Raw genomic sequence first — 27,617 nt, 5'->3', positions numbered from 1 at the left:
TTAAGTTCTTAAATATTTTATTAGGCAGAAATTGCTGAGAAATTGCTATTAGTGGATATAAAAAAGTCATCACAAACAACCAAAAATATCATGTAAATTCATTGCTAATAAGTGTAAATGCTAAAGAACATTCAGTTATTGAATGTTTAAACTTCTGGAATTTTAACATTAATATATTGCCACTCCTAGTTTCTGTAAACACAAATATTTGAAAACAAGCAGCTTTGTAATTATAGCAAAAGCATCAGAAACATCTTGGGGGGCCTTCAAATACTTTGGGGGAGCCTTGAAATGAGACATTCACAAATGCTAATTTAAAGCATCTGCTGCCAACACTCCTAAATCTATTTTTACTATTCATTTTGTGCATATTACTTATTACATAATAAAAAAGCTGATCACTATGTACATATATGATCTGTGAGGTGCTACTGCAGCCGGACTCAAACACACAGGGCAAGCCTACAGCACAAAACATGTACAAATATTATAGATATACAGTAGGAACACAGATTTAGGAACCCTATTCTTCCTCTTCTTGTGGTGGTGATGGGCTGTAACCATTTCCTTTTTCTTGACCGACGCCTGTTTGAACCTTAGCAATGAACTCTGTGCTAGTGAGGGCCTGGCCCCGTCTGGGACAGGTGGGCTTTACTAGCAGATGCTCGGCTTTGTCTGTAAATAAACAGAGGAACAGAGAACAATGATTGTAAAGGCGATTTATGATTGTGTAGATATGATCAAACAAAACATATCTTGTTTATTTTATTCTCACGTGACAACACTACTCGGGTCATAAAAATATTTGAGTGAGATTGTATCTTACCTCCTGGTGCGATGGGCTTCATGAGGCGGTTAAGCTGAATTTTCCAGGGTTTCAGCATCTGAGTGGAAGTAGACTGACTCATCAATTCTCTCTGTATAAAAATTAGTAGTATATGGCTATAGTTGAAAGTCTGATCACTTAAATAAGTAATAGCACATGATTTGAGGTGTCATTCATGTAGCACAAATGGCCCTTTTTAGTTAGTCCCACTGTTTTCTAGTCTCTCACCTCTGCGTTGTGTTGACCACTCTCCTCTAGTTGCTGGATGTTGGGTGGTGCTGCAGTGAAAGTCAATTCATGGATATGTACCTCCTTTTATACAATAAAAGCCATTTGTTAATGAACTACTAAACAAGTTGTAATTAGAACAGGGGCGGTCCAGCTAAGTGATGCTTGTGTTAAATCATAAAAAGCTATTTGCTTTTACGAGAAGCTCATTCAGAACTGCCCTGATCTGGATGACTGTGTGAACTGCACAGGCACACGGACTTTAGCCAATCATAAAAAGATACAGTAGCAAAACAGCCTGTTTAAAGGAATAGTTCACCAAAAAGTGAAAATTTGGTCAGGGTGAGTAAGATTTTTTTTTTGGAAAGAAATTAATACTTTTATTCAGCAAGGAAACGCCTTTACTGTCACTTTTGATTAGTTTCAAATGCTGTTCTTCTGAATGTTCTATTCATCAAAGAATCCTGAAAAAAAAATGTATTACGGTTTCCACAAAAATATTAAGCAGCACCACTGTTTTCAACATTGATAATAATAATAATAATTGTTTCTTGAGCACCAAATTAGCATATTAGAATGATTTCGGAAGGATCATGTGACACTGAAGACTGGAATAAAACGGCCATTTTAAATTGTTATAATAGTTGACAATATTACTACTCTGACTGTATTTCTGATTAACTGAATGCAGCTTAAGAGAGTTCTTCCAAAAAAAAAAAAAAAAAAAAAGGGAAAAAAAAAAAAAATTCTTACTAACCCCAAACTTTTGAACAGTAGTGTATGTGTAGTTTATAATTTTTGAGTAAATGATGACTAAAGTTTTATTTTTGTGTGAACTAATCCTTTAATTCTAAGAAAATTGTAAATCATGAATGTTTTTGCCTCAATAAACCTTAGTTGAGTCCCAATTTGTGTACTTATACGTAATTCTATGCTGTTTTGTAGTATAAATAGTGTAAGTAGTGTGTTCCAAAATGAAAAAGTTTAATTTAAATACCTGGATGACGCACTTAAGTGCTTTTCACACTTGAAAGAGTTAACCCTGGGTCATTCTAAACCCCGGGTAAACGAAATCCCGGGTTATCTTGCTTCACGTTTCACACTGCTCATAATTTACCTAGGGTTAACAATTAATCCTGGGTATTCATAAGCTGACGTTTCACATTGTACATTCCTAAACCCTGGGTTAACGTTCTTATTTGCATATTTGCTGTGTCAGTGTCATTGATTGGATAAATGCAGCACGTGACCTGTTTACATAGCTTTATCATTGCGCATTCTCGTATTGCCGACTGTACTATCGAGTTTACATTAAATGGACATTTCGGACTATAAAAGGTAAGAATGAAACGGTCTCTTCTTCACTCAAATTGTTGCGTTTTCTGTCAGCATTTCTGTCAGCATTCTAAGACTGAGCTCAACACACAAAGACTGTTTCCTTTGACTGAAGCAGATTTAAATACTTACATGGAATTTAAACAAACACTGAACTTAACTGGCTCTGACTCATAAGTATCAAATTACATTCATAATTGGCCTTACATTCGTTAAGTGTGTCCCCGGCTTAAGGCACATGAATATGATGCATGCTATTGGTTAGCCATTGCTAAGCAACTAGTCATAACATTTTAACACCATGTCGTTTCACACTGCACAAGTTTGGCAGCTCAATGTGGGGTTAACACTGTAGCATTTATATTTTTTCACTGACCCTACAAAATATGCTGTCCCTTTACTATCTTTATTTCTTCACATCAACTCCAGTTGTGTCCTGTCTCTCACCTCTGTGTTGTGTTGACTGCTCTCCTCTGGTTGCTGATTGATGGGACATGTTGCAGTGGAAGTGTCATCATCGGGTGGCGGCTCCTCCTGACTCCTAACAGCAGGGGTTTCCAGCTGACTTTGAAGAAGGAGAAGGTCCGCAACTTTCTTCTGCTCCTCCGCAAGCTGCCTGTAGGTATAAATGAAAGCAATCAAGAGTGTATTTCTTGTCCTAATACAACAGTGTCCATATGTGTTGACGAAGGTGTGAATAAAATGAAATAATTATGAGATTTGCAGTACCTCTCCAGGTCCTGTCGGACTCTGTCTTCTTCTAAACGGGCGTGAATCTGAGTGTTGAGTGCCTCTTCCAGTTTAACTTGTGTGAGTTCTAATTCACGGATCCTCTTCTTCTGCTGCTGTACTTCCTTCTCCATCTCAGTCAATGTAGCTGTCATCCTCTCCTTGGCCTACATAACCACCAACTTTATCACTATTTTCAACATTGATAATAATAAGAAATGTTTCTTGAGCATCAAATCAGCATATTAGAATGATTTCTGAAGGATCATGTGACACTAAAGGCCGGATTAATGATGCTGAAAATGTAGCTTTGCATCACAGGAATAAATTACATTTTAAAATATATTCAAATAGAAAACAGTTATTTTAAATTGTATTAAGATTTCAAAATATTAATGAATATTACTGTATTTTTCATCAAATAAATTCAGCCTTGGTGTGACTTCTTTCAAAAGAGACTTTTAAAACTATAAAAAATTCTTACTGACTCAAACCTTTTGAATTTATACATCACAATGTCATGTAACTGCTGTATTCAAAGACCTGAAATGCTGCTTTCAGCAAATGAATTTGTCATAGTAATAAAAGTGCATGAATGTGTTAAAATATGTTTTAAGAAGCGGATGTAGTGTGACAACACATTAATGAAACAGGATGGCTTAAAAAAAAAAAAAAAAAGCTCCATCTCACCTCTTTAGCTTCTTCGAGCTGTCTCTCCAGATCTCTCTGTATTGCCTGCTGTTTCTCTCGCTCTTGCTTCTCTTCCTCTTTATGCTTTGCCTCAACCTCCCTCTGTTTCTGGGGAACAAACAAACTATTGTTTAAGACAAAGTAACACAGGCTAAGTTTGGATTTAAATACTAACTTACTGTACTTCTTACTCAATACTGCATAGCACATATCATAATACCAACTTTTTAAAAGAAAAAAAAAAATAGTATGTGAAACAGAACACGCATGGTTATGGTTTGTGATCGTCACGTCGCATTTTTACTATACCGCTGCTGTCCAGTTATCAATAAGGTTATTTTGTATATTTAAACAAATCTCTCAACTCTCGATGTTCCAATCATATAATAAGTCAAGAATCATGTTTTTAGTTTCGGATTATTCGTCATACACTCGAAATGGAAGTTCAAGTCAAATGCATTGCATTGTGGGATACAACATCTCACACCCTGTGCTATATTGTAGTGGTTCTCAAACTTTTTGACTGGAAGCAACCCATACACCCCCTTCAATAAAAATGGTTATGGAGGGAAAACGAGTGTTTATTTGTAGCATTTTAATTGAGATAAGACTTAGATTTAATTTAATATATTAAAAAATAATTTATTAATTTAAATACTTTTAAGCCCTCCTTAGAAGTTTGCTAAAGGCCCCTGGTTGAAAACCAATGCTACTGTATATTGTATACCGCCCATGTAGACATATCAAAATTTGCATACTGCACACAGTACACATGCTACATGGGTCATTGACAAATAAGGTTTTTAAAAGTGTAAAAAAAAACATAATGGAGATATAATTAATTTTGAAGTGTTAACAATGAGATTATGTGGTTTTTATAATCAATTAACACTGCTTTTGTCATGTTTTACAAGAAGGACAAAATTTGTCACCAAAAAGTCATTTGGTTTAACCAAAATTTCGGTTTTGCCGAATGACACTTTTGGTAATACCGAATGACGATATTTTCAAACAATGCTAACAGGCTGATATCTAGTTAGCTTGCTAGCTAGCTGGCAAAAGGACAATCAAACATTTTATATTTAGTACAAGTTTCTAAAATATTACAACATTTTCCATGTTTTATAGCGGTTGTACCGAATAACCGTATGAGCAAGTGAAAACATGAATTTTTCAAATAGTTAAAAGATAGTTAGTTACTTTGCAGTGGTCCTTTGCAGGTGTCTGAATGATGTCATGTCCTGTCACATGATATTGACAACATGACTTGATCCAAAATGGTCCCTTCTATATTCCAAATGACATCAATGAAATTCATTTTCCCGGACATTCTTTTTCATAACAAAGCAACGACTTCTACACATAATTTTAATACCATTTTGCACTATGTTGATTTATAATGTTATAAAATCATGCCAGAATAAAAAATATATACATTTATTACATTTTAAGATATTTTAATCACAAATGAAATGGCTGTATTGGCCTTTGGGCGGTTAAACCGAATGACCTTTTGACACTTCAAAACCTTTAAAATACCTTTATATGTAGCAAAATATAATTAAAACCTTTTGGATTCAATAAAAGAGATCTAGTTGTACTACCTTACATACTTTGGATGTCATATCTTTGTTTTTTATTATTATTAAGGCCTTTGGACAAAAAAATTACCCATCACGTCATTGACCCATATACTGCAGATATAGTAAGAGTAATCTGGTAGCATGCTATTTGGAACATTGCCACAGTCCCTTTGCCCTATTAGAATTATATTAAATCAGTTACTTGAATGATGCTCTCAATGTGTTGCTCCAATCTCTCTGTTTCTGCCTCCTGCTCCGGAGTAGAGTGCTGCGACGCCTCAACTGCAACGGGTTCGTTGCTCTGGCTTCTTTGAAGGGTTTCTCTCTGCTTGCGTCTGCTCAATTTCAGCTCCTGATGCAGAGAGCTCTTACCCTCAGCCCTCAATCTCAATGCCGTCTGCATGGCTGCAAAACAGTTTGGCCCATCATCCCTCAAGAAAACAACACTTTGACAAGAAAGCAGCAGTGTTGTGTATATATATTATATATATATATATATATATACACACATACATACATACATACATACATACACACACACACACACACACACTGCCTGGCCAAAAAAAGTTGCTGTTTGGATTTTAATAGGCAAATACTTACTGTAAGAGATTATGGATGGATCATTATTACAGTGATTATTATGTTTCTAGCATGTTATATGTTTAGCAAAGGTTCTTTTAACCCTAAAAGTGTGTAGCTTTTCCATTTCATTTCATGAATCATGCACCTCTTGATGGAAATAACATCACAACATTTATTTCCCTCAAGAGGTGCATCAATTTTTGGTCAAGATCTTGTATTGACAATGCAAGAGGTGAGCACTCTGTAAAGTCTCCTCCAGCACATCCCAAAGACTTTTCAGGTCAGGACTCAGAGGTGCCAATTTATGTATGAAAATGATTCTTCATGCTCCCTCTCAGTTTTTTTTTTTCCCCCCCACAGTTTGAGCCTGATGAATCTTGACATTGTCACCCTGGAATATGGCCATGATGTGTCTTCCTACATGGTTGTTTAAGAAATGAAAGCTACAAACTCCATCTTTTAGGGTTAAAAGAACCATTGCCAAACTTATAACATGCTAGAAATATAATAATCACTATAATAATGATTTATCCATAGATTCTTAAGTATTTCCCTATTAAAATCCAAACAGTGACTTTTATTTTGCCCAGGCATTATATAATGAACTCTCACCTGTTACCCAATCTACTCTCTGCTTCAGGTTCGAAGCACTCATCTCATAGGTCCTGATGGGAGTCTTCACACAGAACAGGCAGCGTCGCCCTTCTTTATCAGGGAGATTCTGAGTGTGTTGACAGAAATGAGAAAGTTATGATGCCTGAAGCATTTAAGATATTTATTTTACAGTGGAATACACTTGCCGAGTTACCTCCACCACACAATTCTCCTCCAGCAGGACCTCTCCTTTCTTCTCCTTCAGGTCCTCGCTGACAAAGTACGCAAGGCTACTAGGCTTCAACACAAACCAGCGCTCCTGCCAGTTCCTGCGAACGTGCCCCTTCTTTAACAAGTAACCCTGATGGATAAAGTGAATAAGAAATAGATAAAATGGAACTAAAAGACTTGAGATAAAATCATTGTAAATGGTTGTGCCATCTGTTACACAATACAGGAAGTAAAGAACCACGCTACTAAGAATCAGACAGTGTAAAGTGTAGTTGCAGAATTACATTATATTTACTGAGATTCCTACATAACCTAGTGTGCTGCACGCAAAGCATCAGTCACCTTCTTGATGTTGTTGTGGTACATCTCCATGAAAACATCGTCCACAGCGAGACTGAAGGCCTCCTTGCTCTCAACATGCAAAAGCTGGCCTGCACTCAAATGTTCCAAGAACTCCCACACTGACATACCGTCCTGAAGATCAACATTCTGGGACAAAAGTTCCTCCAATAATGTCCCATCCCACTCCAGAGTCATTGCACTTGAGATTTTCTTCAGCAGGTACTCCAACTAAATTAACAGAGGCATTAACAGAGTTCATGCATTAGCATCAGTGACAGGGGAGTTGTTGAAGACATTTTTTGTGGATGAATCTCATGTTTCAGGTCACATTTATTATATATTTGCATAATTTTGCATTATTATTATTTTTTTATTAAATTATTTAAAAATTACTCCCACTGCTGAAATAAAATATATAAAATAAAATAAATGTTAGGTTTCATGTTAAGGAAACACATTTTCTTTTTCTTCTGTTGATTTTGTGACACATTTTTGACTAGTTTCATGAGATCTACCATTTCCTGCAAATCATGAGATATATTCAAGGGGTTTCAAACAAACCATGTTGGCTCTAAGTAAAATGACAAAAAGCAGCAAGAAATGAAAGTTACAACATATCCTCAAATATGGTTTCTTAATAAAAATCTACTTTAGACTAATGTTATCTTCAGGAAACCACCACATCTATATGAAGTTCCAATTCTCATGTCACTTCCTTCCGTGAAAAAAAAAAAAGGTGCATATGAAAAAAGCAACACCATACTAGGTGTAGCTTCAGACCACTCAAACACTGTCTCAATAATAAACTGTGAGATTCTCAAGTTAACAGTCTTATTTTAAGTGTTACCTCTCACTTAAGCATCATAAACCGCTGCTATTCATAAACATAAGTATAGAGAGATTTTATTACTATGGACAACGTCTAACCAGCATTAGGTGGTGGCATTTCAAGATATAAAAACATCCAGACTCTGAATGCTTTAGTCTGATTGGAAGTACCCATTATTTTGGTTAACAGGAGATTTATATTTTCATATTAATTTTTTATTCGCCAGTCTGGTTATATGTGTATCATTTCAGCTGTGGTTATTCACAGCAATGTTTTATCTTATCATCTCTCTATCTGTCCATCTTTCTTGTTTTCTCACTCACCTCCGGTTGAATGATGACTAATGGGTAACGGTCTTCCGAGAGCAGGTTGAACAGACAGAAGAGTTTGAAGCAGTCTTTCTGTGAACACAGGCCCTGTTGAATGCTGGGTTTGCAGTTCTTCTTTGATGTCAACGTCCAGCACAGCTCATCAAAGGTTTCCTTATTAAACGTCCCCTCTGTGGCCTGTAAATGAACACAGCACTATTAGCAGCCAAGAAAACTTTACCTGACACTGTTCGCCAAACAGACATTGCTCAATGTTCAATTAAATTATTTACTTATTTCAAACCCGTACAGATTTCTATCTTGTGTGGAACACAAATACAGAAATATTAAAGAATATTCTGTACTTTAAGGGACTTTTGACTCATTTTTTATGCTTAAAAGCTCCTATTAATTGCTATTAATTGCAATTGCATGGAAAAGTGCAACTAGAACATTCTTCAAAATTATTCCATTTGTGTTTAATGGCAGAAAGAATGGATGGATTTGATATAACATGAGGTCGAGTAAACCCTTGCGAAAAACAATTGCACTGAATGTGCACTTGTAGTGTTCTTCAGATCATTAAAGTTCAGCAGCACATACATGCAGATATAGTGTTAATGAAATAAAACGGCACTTAAGTGTACTTAAAAAGAGTATGTCACTTAATGCACTTAAGTACGCTAATAATGTCAAATTAATAGTCATTACATATTCATAATCTTTCTTTAAAGAACACTTGTTTTGATGTTCATGTACAAGTATATGTAAAGTACTTGATTTTAATTTTAACTGTAGTGTGTTATTTGATATTACATTTAAAGTAAATATATTTCATACTGTAATCTTTCTTTAAAGTACATTTGTTTTGATGTTCATGTACAAGTATATGTAAAGTACTTGATTTTAATTTTAACTGTAGTGTGTTATTTGATATTACATTTCAAGTAAATATATTTTAAAATGTACTAAATTGCAACTTCATCATTACAAATCTTGTACGTCAAATTTAAACACGACATATAAATTTCAATAGAAATGACATTAAATTATTTTTTAGTTTACCATAAATGCTTGTCAGTACACTCAGCCGTATACACTTTAACCATATTTTAAGTTCTACTTAAGTGGGTCAAGAAGCACTCTTACGTTCAACTATTTGTATTTAATGTAAATTAAAAATATAATAAAAATACATTTTCATTTTTAATGGTAAACAACACTAAATAATTTGTCCCGACACATTACATTGAGTTTGCACTTATATTTTTTCAGTAATAACCTTTTAAAAGTGTATTTCTTTTTCACAAGGGAAATGATGACACAATTATCAGACCTTAGCCAGAATGTATTTGTTGAGGTAGGGCATGTAGCCCTGGTTGGACACTGGCCCATTATTATTGTCCTTAAAGTGCTCCTCTAATGCCACAGGATCATGAGGAATATTCAGCGCCGTATAGAGATTGTGTGAGAGAACCTGGTGGAGAAACACACACACAAGCTTTTTTTTAGATCATTATGTAGACTCTCTATAGGCGTAATGGTTTTATACTGAGTTAATGATATTTTCTAACCCCTAACCCTAAACATAACCCACACAGAAAACTTTCTGCATTTTTACATTTTTATTAAAACATCATTTAGTATGATGTATAAGCTGTTTTCCTTATAGGGCCCAATCAAATGTCTACACAATGTCAAAAAATGTCAGGTTTATCTATCTTTGTAGGGACATTTGTTCACACAATGTAGGTACTCCCCCACCCCCCCACCTCTCCCCCCACTCACACACACACACACACACACACACACACACACATCATGATTTATATCATTGTGGTAGCCACATCAGCAGATAAACAAGACCACACACTAGAAGTGTGGATTTGTGTGGAACACCCGAGTGGATTTGACATTACTAAGCTATATTACAGTGGCCATAAAAGAAAAATGTTTATAAAATATACAACAACAAATATATAATTTTTAAAATAAGATAAAAAGTATTTGAACACTTACTGGTCAACTGTTAGTGGAACATATTCAATGTTAATTTGTGTTTACCATGCTAGCATATCACTTGAGGGAAACTGACTTTATACAGTACCACTAAAAGCACCTAGAAACTAGTTAGGTAGAAGTAATTGCAAAGAAATGGCACAAAAAAAAAGTGAAGTTAGTTCTTTGAAAAGGCCTGACCTGTCAATCACTCTTCAGCTGTGAGTAATAAGTTGGATTTAAAAGCCAATTTATTGACACGATCATGGGACCTTGTTCTGATATGACATACAATCAGCATTGCAACTGACATTTATATGATGTACAATAACAGTTTTACACACAAGAAAAGAAATTTGCAGGAAATGGCAAAAATGCTCTCAGCGCAAGTTCTAACATGTCTCGACCCATGTCTGTTTAATGCTGAGACTTTAAGCAAAGGGCCGACTCAGGACATGTTTAAACACGAGCTAAAGACTGTCAAAGCTGTCTACATGCTGACTGTGTCCTTTGGTATTTATTTTAAAGCTCACAGACATGTGACACCATTAAATCCCCCCATCAATATCCATTAAAAAAACTACCACAAAGAAAAAAGTTTCAAGACTATCTGAGATCATTTATTACTGCATGAGAATGTGTTTGAGTACCTACTGTATACTTATCCATATTTTGGGGACAAATTTGTTCCCAAAAATGAGCTCAACCTGACAAAACCTCCTTTTGGGGACATTCATATTTGTAAAAAATAAAAAAGTAAATACGTTTTTTTTTTTTTATTGCGAAACTTTAAATTGTAAAAATGCTTATTTTTTTCCTGTTAGGGTGTGGGTCAGGGTTAGGTTATAGTATTTTATAATTAGCTCAGTATAAAAACAACACAAGTCAATGGAATGTCCCCATATAGCCAAGTAAACGTGTGTGTGTGTGTGTGTGTGTGTGTGTGTATGTGTGTGTGTGTGTGTGTGTGTAGGACTTATTTGGACCGCTGTTCCTTTCTTTTCTGTAGCTCTTGATAAGAAAATATGACATTTTTAGCTACCACAAATGTAGAAAACATTTAAGTTACAGTGTAGCCTAAATAAATAAGAAACCATTTTTGTGTATAGAGCAAACGACACTTGAACACACTGAAACACGAGTCAAGTCAAAGGTACACAGGTGGTCTGACCTTTAGTTGCGACTTGGAAACTTTTCCGCTCTGCTCTACATCCAGAGACGTGAACGCGTACCAGATGGACTTCAGCAGCTCGCTTTGTAGATCCATAACGCCAGTAATGACACATCCTGCTCACATTCTGAGACAGATACCGCTTTACATTGCGGAACTGAGACATTGGCTGTAGTTAAAAATCTTGTGAGCTGCCTACCTAGGCAGCACTGTGGGCAACACGGGCGCGTGCAACGATTTGCGCATTGTAAACGCGTTCCAAGCGTAGCTCTACCGCAGCTATGATGCCTAAAATGCTGTCTAAGCAGGAAGCTCGTTATATTTTGACACACAATCTGATTACCGAGTAAAATGCACCAGCTGGGAGGGACAGTTACTGGTGAACCTCAGTCTACACCGCGAGTAAATACAAACGCGCAACTGAGCCACAATAAACAAAACCTCTGAATTCTTAAGTAGGCTAAAAGACAACTGCAATAAGCGGAATATAGTGATTCCATCAAATTAACAGTTTAGAAAGCTTGTTTGAGATATATACACTGCATTAAAAAGATGCAAAACAAGAACGAAAAATCAATGGTGCATCTGGTGGTGTTTTGGTTTGAACGAATCTTTTAAGTGAACGAATCGTTCTAAAGTCATGCATGACTCAATCAATATTCGTTCGCTGAGGTGTAAATAAGATTCGAGTGTGGGCTGTGAAGGAACATATATGCTAACTGTACTGAATGAACAGTTTAGTGGAAGAACGAACTGGAAAATCTTTTTGAACGAAACGAATCAGTCATTCCAGCATCGTTCGGTTTGTCGTGCGAAACAATCTCGTTCACCAGGAGAGAAAGGGAGAGGAAGAATTATGATTAAAATGGTTAAAACTATGAATTTATTTTCGATGTTATTACTGTCTTTTTTCTATAGTGTAAAATATAATTAAGGCCTATATCTGCTATTCTGCTTTGTCATCTGTAGCTTACACACTGCGAAATTTCAGTACATTTGTAGACAAGCACATTTTAATGACTTGTTTAAGGGAGAAAACGCATCAGGTTCCAAAACAAACGCTCCAAACGAGCCATGTATAAAAACGCCCTCAGTGTGACCGACTCAGTCGCAATAGAAATCGTTAAACGAATAATAGTTAAATAAATCGATTGAGTGAATGATTCAGTGATCCACTTGTGATGGGAAAAATACTTGTGGTGTAACAAACGAAGTATTGTATTCTGTTAATTGTTCTTGAAGAATAAAATCTTGCTTAATGAATCACTTGTGAAGATATCTTTTTTTGTCAACAGAGTCAAAACCCCAACAGATTCAAAAGGCTAACTCAAAACCCTTGCAGTGGAATGTGTGAGTGGGTTAAGTGTTCTGTGGGTGTTAAATATAGGTTGTGGAGTGAAAGTAGTGAGTGAACGCACTTCTATCTCTGGTCAAGTTTCACTTGTGCAGCTCAGGTGGGAGTGAATCTGTTAGTACTGCGTGCTTGTTCAGCTTTATAAAGCTACCTTAAGAAGCCAATACAGGGAGTTCTTAAATGGTTTACTCTGCAATATCGGCTTATTCATCACATTCTATAAATATTCAGATATTTTTCTTGACTCATGCCCTTCTAGCATGATAAAAAGAGAAAATAACTTATAAATAAAATCAGTTATAAGTGCATTTTTTCTTCCTCAAGACTACGATCTTGGGTAGTAAGAGGAAACTGCATAATCGACATGTAAAACGAGACATGTGAGAATAAAATGTCAAATTACAGTTCAGACACTTCCTCAAGTCTCAAGTACAGACATCAGGTGACATCAGATACAACTTCATTTTATTTTGCCAAATGCGCTTGTCTTGATTCATCTTTAGCAGACTTTGACTAAAGGTTTCTTGGAGAGCTCTGACGTAGATGAGTTTCAGAACAAAACCAGGGGTTTAATGGACAATAAAGACTGTAAAAACAAAATTTTAATGTGAGAAACAAAATAACTGCTTTAAAGGGTTAGTTCACCCAAAAATGAAAATAATGTCATTTATTACTCACCCTCATGCCGTTCCACACCCGTAAGACCTTCGTTAATCTTCGGAACGCAAATTAAGATATTTTTTGTTGAAATCCAATGGCTCAGTGAGGCCTACATAGCCAGCAATGACATTTCCTCTCTCAAGATTCATTAATGTACTAAAAACATATTTAAATCAGGTCATGTGAGTACAGTGGTTCAATATTAATATTATAAAGCGACGAGAATATTTTTGGTGCGCCAAAAAAACAAAATAACGACTTATATAGTGATGGCCGATTTCAAAACACTGCTTCATGAAGCTTCGGAGCGTTATGAATCAGCGTGTCGAATCAGCGGTTCGGAGCGCCAACGTCATGCGATTTTAGCAGTTTGGCGGTTTGACACGCGATTCGAATCATGATTTGACACGCTGATTCATAACAAAAATATCTTACGGGTGTGGAACGGCATGAGGGTGAGTAATAAATGACATTATTTTCATTTTTGGGTGAACTAACCCTTTAAGATCTGCATATAGGAGACGACAATGTCCACCACTAAAACTTTTAAAAGCTCAGTAAATGGTATACTTTCTCGTTCCTGCTCACTCACAAGAGAAAACTTAAAGTAATATTATTATAGCTTAATATTATTAATCTATAATATATTAAAATATAAATATCACAATAATATATTATACCTATATAACATTCTGTGACTGAAATACACAAACACATTCAATTCTCATCCTTAAGTCTCCATATACATAAACACAAACCCCAGACTGTTGTGGTTTTGAAGCAGCTGACCTACTCTGTAAAGAAACTCTCAGTGAAACAGACACAGATGAATGGGTTTCACAGAAGATATTGAAGGAATATTACGGGTTCAGTACAAGTTAGGCTCATTTGACAGCATTTGTGGCATAATGTTGGCTACCACAAAATGAATTTCCAGTTCCTTATTTTCTTTAAAAAGGCAAAAATATGGGTTATAGTCAAGCATTTATAATGAAATGAATCCATAAACGTTAAAATACTCACTTTTCCAATAGTATTGTAGCTACAAGATGTAAAGAATATGCATGTTAAATTGATTTTAGTGTGGGGGAAAAAACAAAACACATTAGATAAATAAACAAATAAATCACACTTTTCTGTGTAGTTATATCCAATAAAATCAATTGTACAACTTTGACACCATGACAACACAATGCTGTAAACCATAACATGACTGTAAAAATAATAATAATTTAAACATCTTTACAGCTCAAATAATACACAAGTTTAGATGAAATAATACAGTGCTTTTGTAAAATTATAAAGTTCACATTTCTGCTTTTAAATCCTCCAAAAATTGCTCCCATTCACTTCTATTATAAGTTCCTCACTGTAACCTCAAAAATAAGGGATGACTCCAAAACATTTTTTTATAGTGCTCATTATTACATCACAAGTGTACTAAGAAGAAACTAGAAAAGTACTATGCCTAAAAAAAAACAGAGCTTGATGTTCAAAATCACCCTCAGTAACCAACTATTTTCAGACAAATTATCAGCCTGACTCATTTCTGGCTTACTGACAGATCATCAGACATTATGTATTAAAGAGCTGGCTCATGCTCTGAAGAAAGATCTGGCCATATCTAGACATTCTGTACTGATAAAGAAGGCTAAGAAGGTCAGATCGAGTCGTGCGTAGATCATATCGTTCTCTCTTGACTGTTCAATCACACCTGGACTGGTCGACATGTCCATGAGTCCCCCACCCCCCACATGCACACAATGAACCCAGCCCGCCTTTGACACATCCCAGTCCCCCCTCACTCCCTTTCTATCACAAACACACACTCATTTACTACTGTAACAGACACACATGCTTTCTAACAAGATTGGGAGGGACAGTCACCCTTGGCAGGACGCATACTGTGGGCCTCTGATGTAATTCCCTTCTGCTTCCTGTTGGTGCTTAACCCTGATACACCTCCCACATCCCAACTCTGCTTATAAATACAAAAGAAAGGGATGCTGATCCCATTAAGAGAGTCCGACTTCATAGACATGGACCATATGCACGTTTAAGTGGAGATCTGGCATGGATGCACCCTTTCTTGACTGGAATTTCAATTTGACGTAAACTCAAAACTGAAACTGACAGGTAAGACTTCATAATCAACTTATACCAATAGGTATTTTGGTATAAACAATGATGGACAAGAAATGATTTATTCAGATACTCTTGAATAAATGTGGGGTTTGATATTATAGTGAAACTTATTACGAATACATGGTTTCAAGATAAGGTTTTCCATTGTGTTCGTACTTACGGTTCTCAAATGTGAGGGAAAGAGTGGTGGACACAAACCTCCTCATTCAGAGAGGGAGATTGGATCCCTCCCCAACTTCTGGAAGGGTTTCTCATGTCAATGGGTTCAGTGATCTTGGCGCAGACCTGGGAGAGCTGCTCTATTGAACACGGCAATACTGCCAGAGAAAGGGAGAAGGGCTCTTTTGGTCTGTTCGATCAGATTGTTTTAACACAGGAGAGACGAGATCAGTGTTTGCTTATCTGGATTAGCCATCCTACAAAAAGAAAGAAACAAAATGAACAGGTGATGGTAGGCAGAAAAAAACAAAATTTATGCATAACAATCGAAATGGATCTGAAATCTAATAAATCTGCTTTTTTCTCCAACAGATAAGATACAACACACAAGAAGAATTTACAGATAAACAATCAGGCAATATGATGGATGAGTGTTTTCATGAAAAAGATTACCTTGTGTCACGACGTATCTACTCAAACCGGGTCTTTGACCAGGTCCATGAGAGACAAGACCAAGAGATCCAGAGTTTACGAGAACAGCTGAGCAGAACCTGTGGGTAAGTACATGTGGAACTCACATCTAGTGTTTTCATCTGCATTGTGATATTAATTATATTTTCCACAGATGCACTGATAAATGGGCTGTTCAGAAGATAAAGGGGCTTCTGCCAATTCTAGATTGGCTACCTAAATACCCAGTCAAGCAATGGTTACCCAGTGATGTTGTCTCTGGGGTCACCACAGGCCTAGTATGCTGTTTACAAGGTAAGATGCACTCTGTGAACAAAACAGCATATTAATTTAATACTGCGATAATGAAGTTGTAATTGCTTTCCATTGCTGTGCAGGTGTAGCTTATGCATTGCTGGCCTCTGTAGCACCAGTCTATGGACTCTACTCTGCGTTTTTTCCAATTCTCACATACTTTGTGCTGGGAACATCCAGACACATTTCTGTGGGTAGGTCTATGTCTTTATTAACAAATCTTTCAAGTGGTATCAATTAAAAGATATGTATTGCTTACTGCATACTACTTACTATTTTATGCAAAACAGTATGCACTACGGTATGTAACAGTAAATGCTTAACACAGTAGCTACGACTTTGTTACTACTATATTATACCATCTTGATAAATTGCATGTTTTATTGTGTAAAAATGGCATGCTGTTATCATCTCGTAAATAACTAGACATTTCATTCATTAATACAGTTTATTCACAGTTAAAAAATTGTAATAAAATATGACAAGATCTCAGAGTTAAACTGTGTCAGAAAAAAATCTTAATTATGTCAGACAACATTTAAGCAAAACATGGTCAGGTCAAAGTGTCTGAATAATTTTTGGTTCCAAATTTTTATTAATTTTACTGGTAGTCCACTGTATGAAGAATTTTTGGGTATAATATGTCACAGTTTACTTTATTTTGCTATCCTCACTTACATAAATGAACTATAGTGTCCTGCACCCACTAGTAAAAAAATGTAAAAAAATTATTTGGTTTGACTGTATGGTTATTTTGTCATTTTAATCCAAGTTTATGTAAAAAAAAAAACATTGAGTAATATTATAATTTAAGTTCAAGTTTTATACAGTATTCTGTGCAGTGTGCACTGATGTATACAAATATAGTAAGCATATTTTATGCATATAGAATATATGCATACTGAATAAAAAGTAAGAGTTGTATGCAATGTTTTCATGTCATTCTCTTACTTGCATTTATATCTCATTTAGGTCCATTCCCTGTCACCTGTCTGATGGTGGGCTCTGTAGTTTTGACCTTAGCGCCCGATGAGCACTTTCTGCGTTCAGTGAACATAACAAATGTGAATGAGACAGTGACAGATGAAAGGTTAATGGAGGTGGATGTAGAGGCCAGAGAGGCCCAGAGAATCATGGTGGCTTGTACTATGACAGTGTTGGTTGGATTATTCCAGGTAATCATTCACAACATTTAAATTTAAACCTGTGATACAGCTAAAATAAACAATTTACACATTTCTTTATTGTAATATTTAATTTGTATACTTGCATACCTCCAGCATTCTGGAGGCAGTAAGGGTTTTTTTTTTTTTTAATCATAAAATTAATTCTGCGCTCGGAGAAATGTATTCTTAAGCATCAGACAGCAGTATTGTCATTTAATATCAAGGTGGTGTGCTGCAACTCAAATTAGTTTTGCTTATTCTCAGGTGGCTATGGGGCTGATGCAGGTGGGCTTTCTAGTCAGGTATCTCTCAGACCCACTGGTAGGCGGCTTCACCACTGCTGCTGCCTTTCATGTCTTCATATCTCAGATTAAAACCATCCTGTCTGTTCCTACCCACAACCATAATGGATTCTTCTCCTTTGCTTATGTGAGTCTCTTAAATATTAATATTGTTTTAATATCACAAACACACATATCTCAGCTTAAATAACTTGTATATTAAAATATTTATCTATATTTTTTTTTTCCATTTTAAATTTTACTAGTGAATTTGTACTTCTACTATATATTTTTTCACCAAAAAAAAATTAAATACATTTTTTCCACAATTTACATGCATTTTTGGTACGATTAATAGGTTTATTTCATGTAAGAAATAAAATATATAAATGTATTTTTAATATATTTTAATTAAATAATGATTATAATAATCATTATTATTAGCAAGAATAAATTATAATAATAACAATAATAATTATTAATATTATATTATTATTAATACTATTATTTAGAGATGCACCGATATATCGGCCAATAATCAGTTTAAAACAGCCAATAGTCATGGCCGATACATCCTGTCGATCAAAAGAGGTCAGGAAAATGCTAAGAAACCAGTTTGATGTTCAATATTAATAGTAATTATATGAATTAATAACATTCAAAAAGTTAAGAAATATTAATTTAATCTTCAGAATTTAGTTAATGTGTGTTAATATTAATTTAAGTAATGTGTTTGTTTACAACTGATATCAGTTACTCTGAAACAAGTCGATGAAATGGACAGAATAAAGTTTTTATTTGCATTTCTTTCAAAATATTATTAAAATTATAATGATTAATTATTACTTATAATGAAATTATCATTAATTTAAAAGAAGGTATAAAATGCAGAACCCCCAAACTATTGGTATCGGTATCGGCAGATATCAATCTGAATAATCGGCTATCGGTGGAGAAATTTAGTATCGGTGTATCTCTACTATTATTATTAAATTTTAATATTTTAATTACTTTTTTCCACATCTAGACTCTCATTGATGTAGGTAGGAATATCAACCAAACAAACACTGCAGATCTGATCGCTGGATTACTAACAATCTTCATTGTTATGGTTGTGAAAGAGATCAACACAAAATTTCAGCATAAAATCCCAGTGCCGATTCCCATAGAAGTGATTGTGGTATGTACAGTTTTCCCACAATATATATAGTCTTAAACTGCAAACTAAGCCTGCATTCTTTATGACATCTGATGATTTTTTTTTTTTTTTTAAATGATTGCTGTTACCTTTCACTGTCATAGACAGTGATAGCTTCTGCAATCTCTCATGTGATGGACCTGAACTCCCAGTACGGCGCCAGCATTGTCCACAGTCTCCCCAGGGGGTAAGAGCACTTCCTGTGGCATTTCCTACTTCCTGATGAGGGCTGGGTGCACATTCAGTCACTTTATATTGACGTACTATTATTATTGTCCCCTGTAAAGATTTTCAACAGAAATGTTATCTCTAGAACAATGACACTGACAGATAGTATAAAAGCATTGTCCAATAATAACATGAAACAGTGTTCAACAGAACCTGCATGCATCAGAGATGACAGCATAAATGCAAAGGCTCACAGTACAAGTACAGTGTACAAAACCGTGAATCTGACTATGTGTCTGCTTGTGTCTCCACAGGTTTGCACCGGCACAGCCACCAAATATAGCACTTATCGGGAGTATTTTGGGCTCTAGTTTTTCCACAGCCGTCGTTGGTTATGCAGTAGCAGTCTCAGTGGCAAAAGTCTATGCAGCAAAACATGATTACACAGTTGATGGCAACCAGGTATACAAAAATAGTGCGTTAATGTGTCTCTGACATTGCAAGTATGCTTTTGTCTGATGATAGTAGGTCCACAATGCTAAATTGCACATAATAAAATGCAACGAACCATACAGTCATGCAAAGCTAGCAAAGTAAAGTGCTATATAGCACTTAAATGGTTTGTGCATTTTGTGCTTTGAATTTGTGTCAAAACCAACTGAGAAGTACATGCAGCTTTAGTTGGTTTCTTTCAAGAAATGTGCCATTAACAAGCACTGGGGAAGTAAATTTGCAAGGGTGCTTGTGTGAGTGTGAAATAATTTCTGAAGTATAATAAGGGTCAGACCAACACTCTCCCACAGATGGAGAAATTACAGCAACAGGGAGAGACAGAAAGAACTACTTGGCCTTTTAAGGTCACTTTCACCTGCCAGAACAGAACAAATTTGAGTTTGCAGCAGCGGCTAATATCATTTCTAAACCTGGCAGTGCAGCATAGAGCTTTAGGGCACTGTTTTGTTTTGTTTTGTGTTTTGTTTCACAGTAAACAAAACAAATCCTTAAAGATTGTCTGTTCTAAATATATTTGCAAACTGATTTGTGATTGGTCTTCAAATTTAGGATTTTTTCTATTTTTGTTCAGTGGATACCAAAGAGGGTAAAGCCTCCATTGCTGGTGTTTAATTCTAACAAATTGATACAGATTAATTATGAACCAACCAAAGGTGGCATTTGCAATTTAGAGGCCCATTTCAAAGAAACAGTTGGAGGCCCCCCCATCATTCAGTCAAACGATTCGTTCAAAATGTGGATTCATTCAGTAACGAAACATCACTGTGTTGCTCAAAGACACACAATGGCTGTGTGGATTTGTTTGGAACTTTTTTTGTTTGTGAAAGAGCAAAAGTAGACATTGTTCTAAGTTTTGTTAATTGAACTGTTGCATGAAATCAACAGGCTATCGCATTTGCAATCGTGCTTATATTTGGGAAAACAGCACTCTATATCCTATTATAAATATTAAAAACAAGAACTCACACAAGGACATTTTTGCCCCATATATCTTAAATTTTGGGGGCATTTTTGCCTTTAGCCCTCATTAATTTTCGTGATGGCATGGGAGCAGGGCTCTTTTTCGAGTGCAAGCGGAGGCCCCTTCTTTTGTGAGGCCCGTTTCAAGTGAAACAGGTGAAACATAGCAAAGGCCACTACTGAAACCACCTGATCTGGCTTACTACACTTTTATTCCCATTAGGAGCTGATAGCTTTTGGTGTCAGCAACATTTTTGGAGGATGTTTATCAAGCTTTGTGGCCAGCACTGCACTGTCACGGACTGCAGTACAGGAAAGCACAGGGGGGAAGAGCCAGGTAAAATTCACATGCTCTTACTCCAGTATTTCCACGTGTGTGTGTGTGTGTGTGTGTGTGTTTGTGTGTCTGTGAATATAGTACTACTACTACTACTTCTCTCTTCTCACTGTTGCAGATTGCTGGTATCATCTCAGCTCTGATGGTGATGATAGTGATCTTGGCACTTGGGCCCTTTCTTCAGCCTCTGCAAAAGGTGTTAAAAGAGAAAAAAAAAAAACAGTTCACAATGTCTTTCTCTACAAAAAAAATTTAAATACAGGCAAAATTTATCACGCAACTCATGATGTCATCCCTCTCTGTCCCGCAGTCAGTGCTAGCTGGCATTGTTATAGCCAACCTGAAGGGGATGTTCATGCAAATCTCTGAAGTGCCTGTACTCTGGAGACAAAACAGAACAGACTGTGTAAGTACCATCACAAGACTTATAAATGAACTGAATTAGATGAGTACTGCCAGCCAAATAGTTATTGAAAACATAAGATATGCATGACTGTGTACAAGAGTTTCTCTAAGCTAATTCTGTTTTGAGGTCATTATAAAATTAATCAATAAATGGAATCATGTGAATCATTTTGGGTTACACTTTATTTTAAGGTGTCAGGATTGCAGCGTAAATATATATTTAAGTACTGAGTAATAATAGTTAACTGCATGTACTTACAAAAGGTTTAGGGTTAGGATGAGGGTTTGGTTTAGGGTTAGTTGCATGTAATTATGCATAATTTCTAGTTATTACTACAGTAACTACATGTAACATGTGTAACAATGACACTGTAAAATAATGTGTTACCTCATTTTGTTGTATTTGTATAAAATGAGATTATATAGTCTGTGTTTGAAATTACTGCATATGAATCCTCATTCTTCTGCAGCTCATCTGGATAGCTACTTGCCTGGCATCCATTGCACTGGGTTTAGATGTGGGCCTGCTGGCTGGTCTGGTGTTTGAGATGGGCACAGTGGTGGTCAGAACACAGTTGTAAGTATAATGTACTAAATAAATTAAGCATTTATATAGCACTTTTTAGATACTACTGTAAACTCAAAGTGCTTTACAATGAGACCAGAGGTCTTTTCTCATTCACCACCAGTGCACAAAAACTTACAATTTTTCTTTGACAAAGCAAATTCAACCGTTTTTGGTTTTATTTTGTTTCTTTCAGGAGGTTTGGGTATATTTGTTGAGAAATGTGACAGCTGTTAATCTAAATTAGTGCAACTTGATGTGTATGATATAACTCAAACTATGATTTTAAATATTGTCAACAATAAGGGCATCATATAAAAGCTTGTTTTGTAATATTTAACAGAATTATAATAGAGTAATCACTGTGAAATATAATTAGACAGCAATTACATAATGAAAACATAAATCTTTATTAATAAAATCTTGGTTTCTCTCATTTTATTCAGCCCTTCTTGTGCCACCCTTGGAAATGTCCCAAACACTGATATCTACAAAAACATGAAAGACTACAAAAATGTAAGATGCAAATTTTTTTTTGTATTACTTACTACAATTCATGCTTATATTTACAGTATATAGTTATTAGGAAAGGCATTTATTTAGGCATTTTCCAACATTTTCAGATTGATGAAATTCCTGGGATTAAGATTTTCAAGTGTAAATCACCCATTTATTTTGCAAATATTGATTACTTCAAAGAAAAGTTGAGAGATGAGGTGAGTTTACTTTTTGCTCAAATTCTAAATTCAGAAATTCTGAAATGAACTAATGTAGTATATGATATAATTTGCAGTTTGAAAAAAATTCTGGTGTGCTTTAATGCTTAGTAAAGTTTTTTTTGGTAAATTCTTACAGGTGGGGTTTGATGCAGTGCGGGTGTTTAAAAAAAGAAACAAAGCTTTGAAAAAGATTCATAAGCTCATTAAAAAAGGAAAACTACAAGCTACAGAGGTACTTTGCACATGTCACGATTATGGACTTCAATTTTGCTATTCTGTTCTGTTAGTTCCTGTTTTGCCTACTCCAATTAGTTCCGTTTTCATTGGTTAATGATTATCTCCTCATTTGTGTCCGATTATGTATTATTTACACCTGTCAGTCATTGTGTTCATCTTGTATTCCCTGTTATGTTCATTCCCTCGTCAGTTCTCGTCTATTATAGTACATTGTTTTGTATTCTCCCTATGTTGTCATTAAATACTGCTTCTTTCGTAATGCTTTTGCCTTACGCTTTCATACAGCCTAAGACTGTGACAGAGCACAACAGTTTTCAGCAAAGTATTTGCAATATGTTTCACATACGTTTGAAACTTTTAAAGTAAAAGCCTATTTTCACTGACCTGATTTCATGAAACCACATTATGGACTTTCCCATATCTGCTGTCTTTCACAGGATGGTTTGGTACCAGTGGCCTCACTGGGAGTAGAAAACAAAGCCTTTGAAAATGAGCAGGGTCCTGAGCTGGAGGAGGGGGCGTCTCAGCCAGATTCAGAGGTGAAGGTCCAGGTAGACTGGATGTCTGAGCTGCCTGTTGGTATGTCAGTACCCAGGGTCCATATTCACAGCCTGGTTGTGGACTTCTCAGCCGTCTCATTCCTGGATGTGGTAGCAGCCAAGTCCCTCAAACTGGTGCGCCATCTTTACTGCTCTTTGCTGTCATGGTTTTACTTCAATAATGCATGGTCACAATCTGATGGTGACCCTCATATCCTTCCAAAGCTGTATGACTTTCTATCTTCAGCAGAACACAAAAGAAGAGACCATAAATAATGAATGAAAGTCAATGGGGCCAAATAATGTTTTGAAGCACACAGACTTTCATTTGACAAAAACATCTGAAACATTCTTTAAAACACCTTCTTTTGTGTTCCACATAAGAAAGGTTTGGAATACCATGTGGCTGTAAGTATTCCTTTAAGTAGTTAATTCATCATTTCCTATCTTTACAGGTCGTAAAGGAATTCATACGAATTGGGGTTAGTGTCTATATCGCAGGCTGTGACGGTAAGGCCTGGCTCTATACCAACATGTTGATACAAGCTGTGCCAAACTCCAGCCTGACAATGGCAGGTTAGGAAACAGTGAATAACCTAAAGGGTCCTCATGTCACAGGTGAGCTTGTCAGGAGAATGGAGGCCCTGTCCTTCTTTGACGAGGAGGTTACCAGAGACCTTCTCTTCCTCTCGGTCCATGACGCCATCCTCTTCATCCAGCTGGAAACCTCCAGTGGAAATGAACAGGATCCATTAGCTGAGAAGGTAAAATTAATAGTTTTAATTTGATTTTCAGCTGAAGGGGAGACTAAATAGACAGAATAGTTTGTGTTCTCACTGCATAAATACTGCAGCATGCAGAATGTAGTATCTGTGTATCTGTTCTTCGACATGACAGCAGTTTTATGTGTTAATTATGTGCCTCATAATAAAGCTGCTAATGGCAGTGGCCTAACTTGGTGATAATATAAATGGGAGGTGACTGGTAAATTTCTTGTCGGTTTATTTACCTTATTTTAAATGTAATAGATAATAGCTTACTGTACTTTCCTGTTGCAGAATCTGGGGGACTCATGTGTAAATCCTGATTATCAAAGATTCAAAATAGACAAGATATAACAAAAACAATGTTTAGGCACATGCTGAGATTGCTGAAAATAACCCATATAGAAATACAATGGCTAGTTAAATTGGCTGGTTGTAACATGATGCAACACAATGGTTTTGTTCACAATGGAATACTATTGTATTGCATTCTGTACAGTATATAGGGTGAATTTGTGTAAATTGAGTAGCCCAATTTATGTGAATTCACACTGATATTCTTTAACTAGTAATATATATATATATATGTAAGCAATAAGGTAAAAGAGTTTTATAAAAAGCAATAAGGTACTCGAGGCTAGTGCTGTATCGTGAATAATTCACGGCTGAAGGCCGTTGTTAGACACGACACCAAACGGAGTGCCTGCAACCCCTTCAGCCGTGACTTATTCACGATACAGCAATAGCCTCGAGTACCTTATTACTTTTATAAAACGGTTACCACACAATACAAACATTAAAGTCAAAAATATGTATCAATGCAACTTTCATGAAGTAAACTTTCACTAAAAGCCTTCCTTCCGCCGGAAAAAATAGTCCCTGACCGTGTACAGCAACAGAAGTTACATTATTACGGCATTAGATGGCGGCAAAGACTTTAGATGTCTTTATGAGTGTGTCAGTCAGTAGTGAAGATCTTTACATTGAAAAGACTGAATTGTTGTGAACACGGAACAAGACGCAACTGACAAATGCTTTGACTAGCGCTGTCAGTCACGGGGAAACCCCTTAAATGTTAAAAGGACAAGATAATACATGGGACATTTAAACAGATTTTTTATTATGAACGTAGGACTGACCTGAAGGAAAATGCTAAATCTGAATTGCAGGTAATACACTCGCCCACTTGATCTCTCTCTCACAATACTCTTCTACATAATAAAGTACGTTTCAATGAACAATATCAATTGAGAACATACAGTTTACGTTGCTAAGAGTGGTTGCTAAGGGTGTTGTGTAGTGATAAACAGAACCGTTGGGTGAAGCGGTCATAGCCGTGTTTTATCGTGCATAACACACATCTATTGACCAATCAGAATCAAGGACAGGAACTAACCATTTTATATATATATATATATATATATATATATATATATATATATATATATTATATACACACATATACACACACACACACACACACACACTACCATTCAAAGGTTTGATGTCAGTAAGATTTTTTTAAACTAATACTTTTATTCAAGGATGCATATAATTTATCAAAAGTGGTAGCAAAGACATTATAATGTTAGAAATTATTCCTATTTTAGATAAATCCTGTTATTTTGAACTTTCTATTCATCAAAACATGTATCATGGTTTGCACAAAAACATCAAGCAGCAACATTGTTTTCAACATTGATAATAAAAAATGTTGAGACCCAAACCAGCATTTCTAAAGGATCATGTGACACTGAAGACTGGAGAAATGGCTGCTTAAAATTCAGCTTTTCCATCACAGGAATAAATTACATTTTAAAATTGAATTTTTTTATATTCTATTTTTAAATAGAACACAGTTATTTTAAATCCTAATATTATTTCAAAATGTTACCATTTTTACTGTATTTTTTTATCAAATAAACGCAGCCTTGGTGAGAATAAGAAACTTCTTTTAAAAGATAAATCTTACTGAGCCCAAACTTTTGAACAGTAGTGTACATTTTGACACATGTAGCAGTTCATCTGAATATTCTGTGCATGTAGAAATTCCCAATAATGTGCAGATTGTACATGTTGTAAAAGTAATATGTTAATATGCCATTCTGAAGACTCTACATATTTTCTCTGTGTTAAGATTTCACAGTTGCAAGATGACAAAGAGCCACTTCCTTTTACCGAAGATGAGGACCTGATTGAGACCTATGACAACCAACACTTGGTGAGCATCCTGCATCTTTTATATTAACAGATAACTCAAATCAGCAACCCACCAAACAAGTGTTTCTCTTGCATGTCTAGGCTATTCATGGACTTTCAAACTGAGAAAACTCCCTGTGTTCAGAGTCACTGGGAAAGACAGTCATCGTCTTCCAATTCATTTGCTGATAATGATTCAGGAGACGTTTACCTTTGTCCTGGGAGGATTGAAAGTAGCGCTAACAAGGAAGAAAGCTTGCAGTCTTGTTCATCATGTCCTTCCACATCTGAACTAGAAAAATAACACCAAATGCAAAAGTTAAAAAGCATTTAGTGCTTTCATTTTTACAGCCTTATTTTTGAGGCAAACAAATGCCAATCAGCACAATACAGGATGTTCATCCCGTGGACACCTGTTCATCAGTATGGACAGCAGAAGGAGGCTATTTTTGATAGACGAACATATACTTCTTTCTAAGAACTGGTCACTGAAAGTCTTAAAGCAGAAGAACATTTGATATTTGTAAATAAATCACCTGAGAAATAACATTTTATGTGTGTTTCATCAGTCTGCTAACTCTGATTTAGATATGGGATGTCACTGTAGTCAGAACCTTAAAAAATGTCTGTTATCTACTTTTTTCTTTGTAACAAATTATGAGTAATGTTAAACCGAGAGAGTCAAACATAATCTTTCCTGTGTAGATGTATTTCCTATTAAAACAGGAAGTTGGGGTGGAGCATATCGATAGGCTCATCACTTTTTTAAAGAACCAACAGCCTTTAATATACATAACTGTGTGAATCATGATTTGCTACTTGCTGTTGCTAGTCAGAGGTAAGTGTTATTAGGGGTGCGGCAGTTTCATTCTAGAAAGCATCTGATTGGACAAAAATTTGTAGTGCAGGATGAGTCATCATTATTTTTGGTCCATTTTCCTGGAAGAAAAAGATTAAACTTTAAATGACAAAAGTGAATTTTATCAACATGTCTGTTTGCTGTGACCTCAAAGCAAACAGACATGGGCTAAATG

General features: G+C 35.7%; 2 protein-coding genes and 1 long non-coding RNA gene across 10 annotated transcripts in view; 1 reads left to right on the top strand and 2 right to left on the bottom strand.

The window, feature by feature from the left end:
• Positions 1 to 15,948, bottom strand: def6c (DEF6 guanine nucleotide exchange factor c). 6 transcript variants are annotated; one of them, XM_051892173.1, is made up of 14 exons: positions 15,807 to 15,948; positions 9,617 to 9,757; positions 8,296 to 8,478; positions 7,144 to 7,371; positions 6,785 to 6,931; positions 6,589 to 6,697; positions 5,594 to 5,796; positions 5,009 to 5,095; positions 3,809 to 3,916; positions 3,119 to 3,285; positions 2,837 to 3,005; positions 1,055 to 1,138; positions 827 to 917; positions 1 to 675 (listed from the first exon to the last, which is right to left on the bottom strand). In XM_051892173.1, exons 1-14 carry the CDS (start codon positions 15,861 to 15,863, stop codon positions 524 to 526), a joined length of 1,926 nt encoding a protein of 641 aa, XP_051748133.1. In that variant the 5' UTR covers positions 15,864 to 15,948; the 3' UTR covers positions 1 to 523. The 6 variants fall into 6 exon arrangements, 4 of the variants coding, with proteins under 4 accessions (XP_051748133.1, XP_051748132.1, XP_051748131.1 ...); XM_051892172.1 differs by lacking the exon at positions 15,807 to 15,948 and adding an exon at positions 11,450 to 13,040 and having other exon boundaries at positions 827 to 884; XM_051892171.1 differs by lacking the exon at positions 15,807 to 15,948 and adding an exon at positions 11,450 to 13,037.
• slc26a4 (solute carrier family 26 member 4) lies at positions 13,977 to 27,130 on the top strand. 2 transcript variants are annotated; one of them, XM_051892166.1, is made up of 21 exons: positions 13,977 to 15,599; positions 16,140 to 16,324; positions 16,393 to 16,532; positions 16,616 to 16,726; positions 17,505 to 17,707; positions 17,963 to 18,127; positions 19,007 to 19,159; positions 19,282 to 19,364; positions 19,660 to 19,807; positions 21,042 to 21,155; positions 21,274 to 21,351; positions 21,466 to 21,561; positions 22,031 to 22,137; positions 22,572 to 22,641; positions 22,749 to 22,841; positions 22,981 to 23,076; positions 23,519 to 23,755; positions 24,076 to 24,130; positions 24,239 to 24,384; positions 26,522 to 26,605; positions 26,686 to 27,130. In XM_051892166.1, the coding sequence occupies exons 2-21, from the start codon at positions 16,188 to 16,190 to the stop codon at positions 26,707 to 26,709; spliced, it is 2,340 nt and encodes a 779-aa protein (XP_051748126.1). In that variant the 5' UTR covers positions 13,977 to 15,599; positions 16,140 to 16,187; the 3' UTR covers positions 26,710 to 27,130. The 2 variants fall into 2 exon arrangements, with proteins under 2 accessions (XP_051748126.1, XP_051748125.1); XM_051892165.1 differs by lacking the exon at positions 13,977 to 15,599 and adding an exon at positions 15,862 to 16,053.
• LOC127511388 (uncharacterized) overlaps positions 23,714 to 27,617 on the bottom strand; it is a 17,935-nt gene continuing 14,031 nt past the window's right edge. Inside the window, exons 6-9 of one of the 2 annotated variants that reach the window (XR_007930020.1) lie at positions 26,795 to 27,522; positions 24,661 to 24,703; positions 24,217 to 24,376; positions 23,714 to 23,861 (exon numbers count right to left, since the gene is read on the bottom strand). This is a non-coding gene — a long non-coding RNA (uncharacterized LOC127511388). The remainder of the gene's footprint in view (positions 23,862 to 24,216; positions 24,377 to 24,660; positions 24,704 to 26,794; positions 27,523 to 27,617) is intronic. The other variant, XR_007930021.1, reaches the window with a different exon arrangement.

Source organism: Ctenopharyngodon idella, chromosome 4 (assembly GCF_019924925.1).
Source record: "Ctenopharyngodon idella isolate HZGC_01 chromosome 4, HZGC01, whole genome shotgun sequence".
Classification (NCBI taxonomy): domain Eukaryota; kingdom Metazoa; phylum Chordata; class Actinopteri; order Cypriniformes; family Xenocyprididae; genus Ctenopharyngodon; species Ctenopharyngodon idella.
The sequence above is the reverse complement of the archived record's forward strand: the minus strand, read 5'-3'. Positions and strand labels throughout refer to the sequence as shown.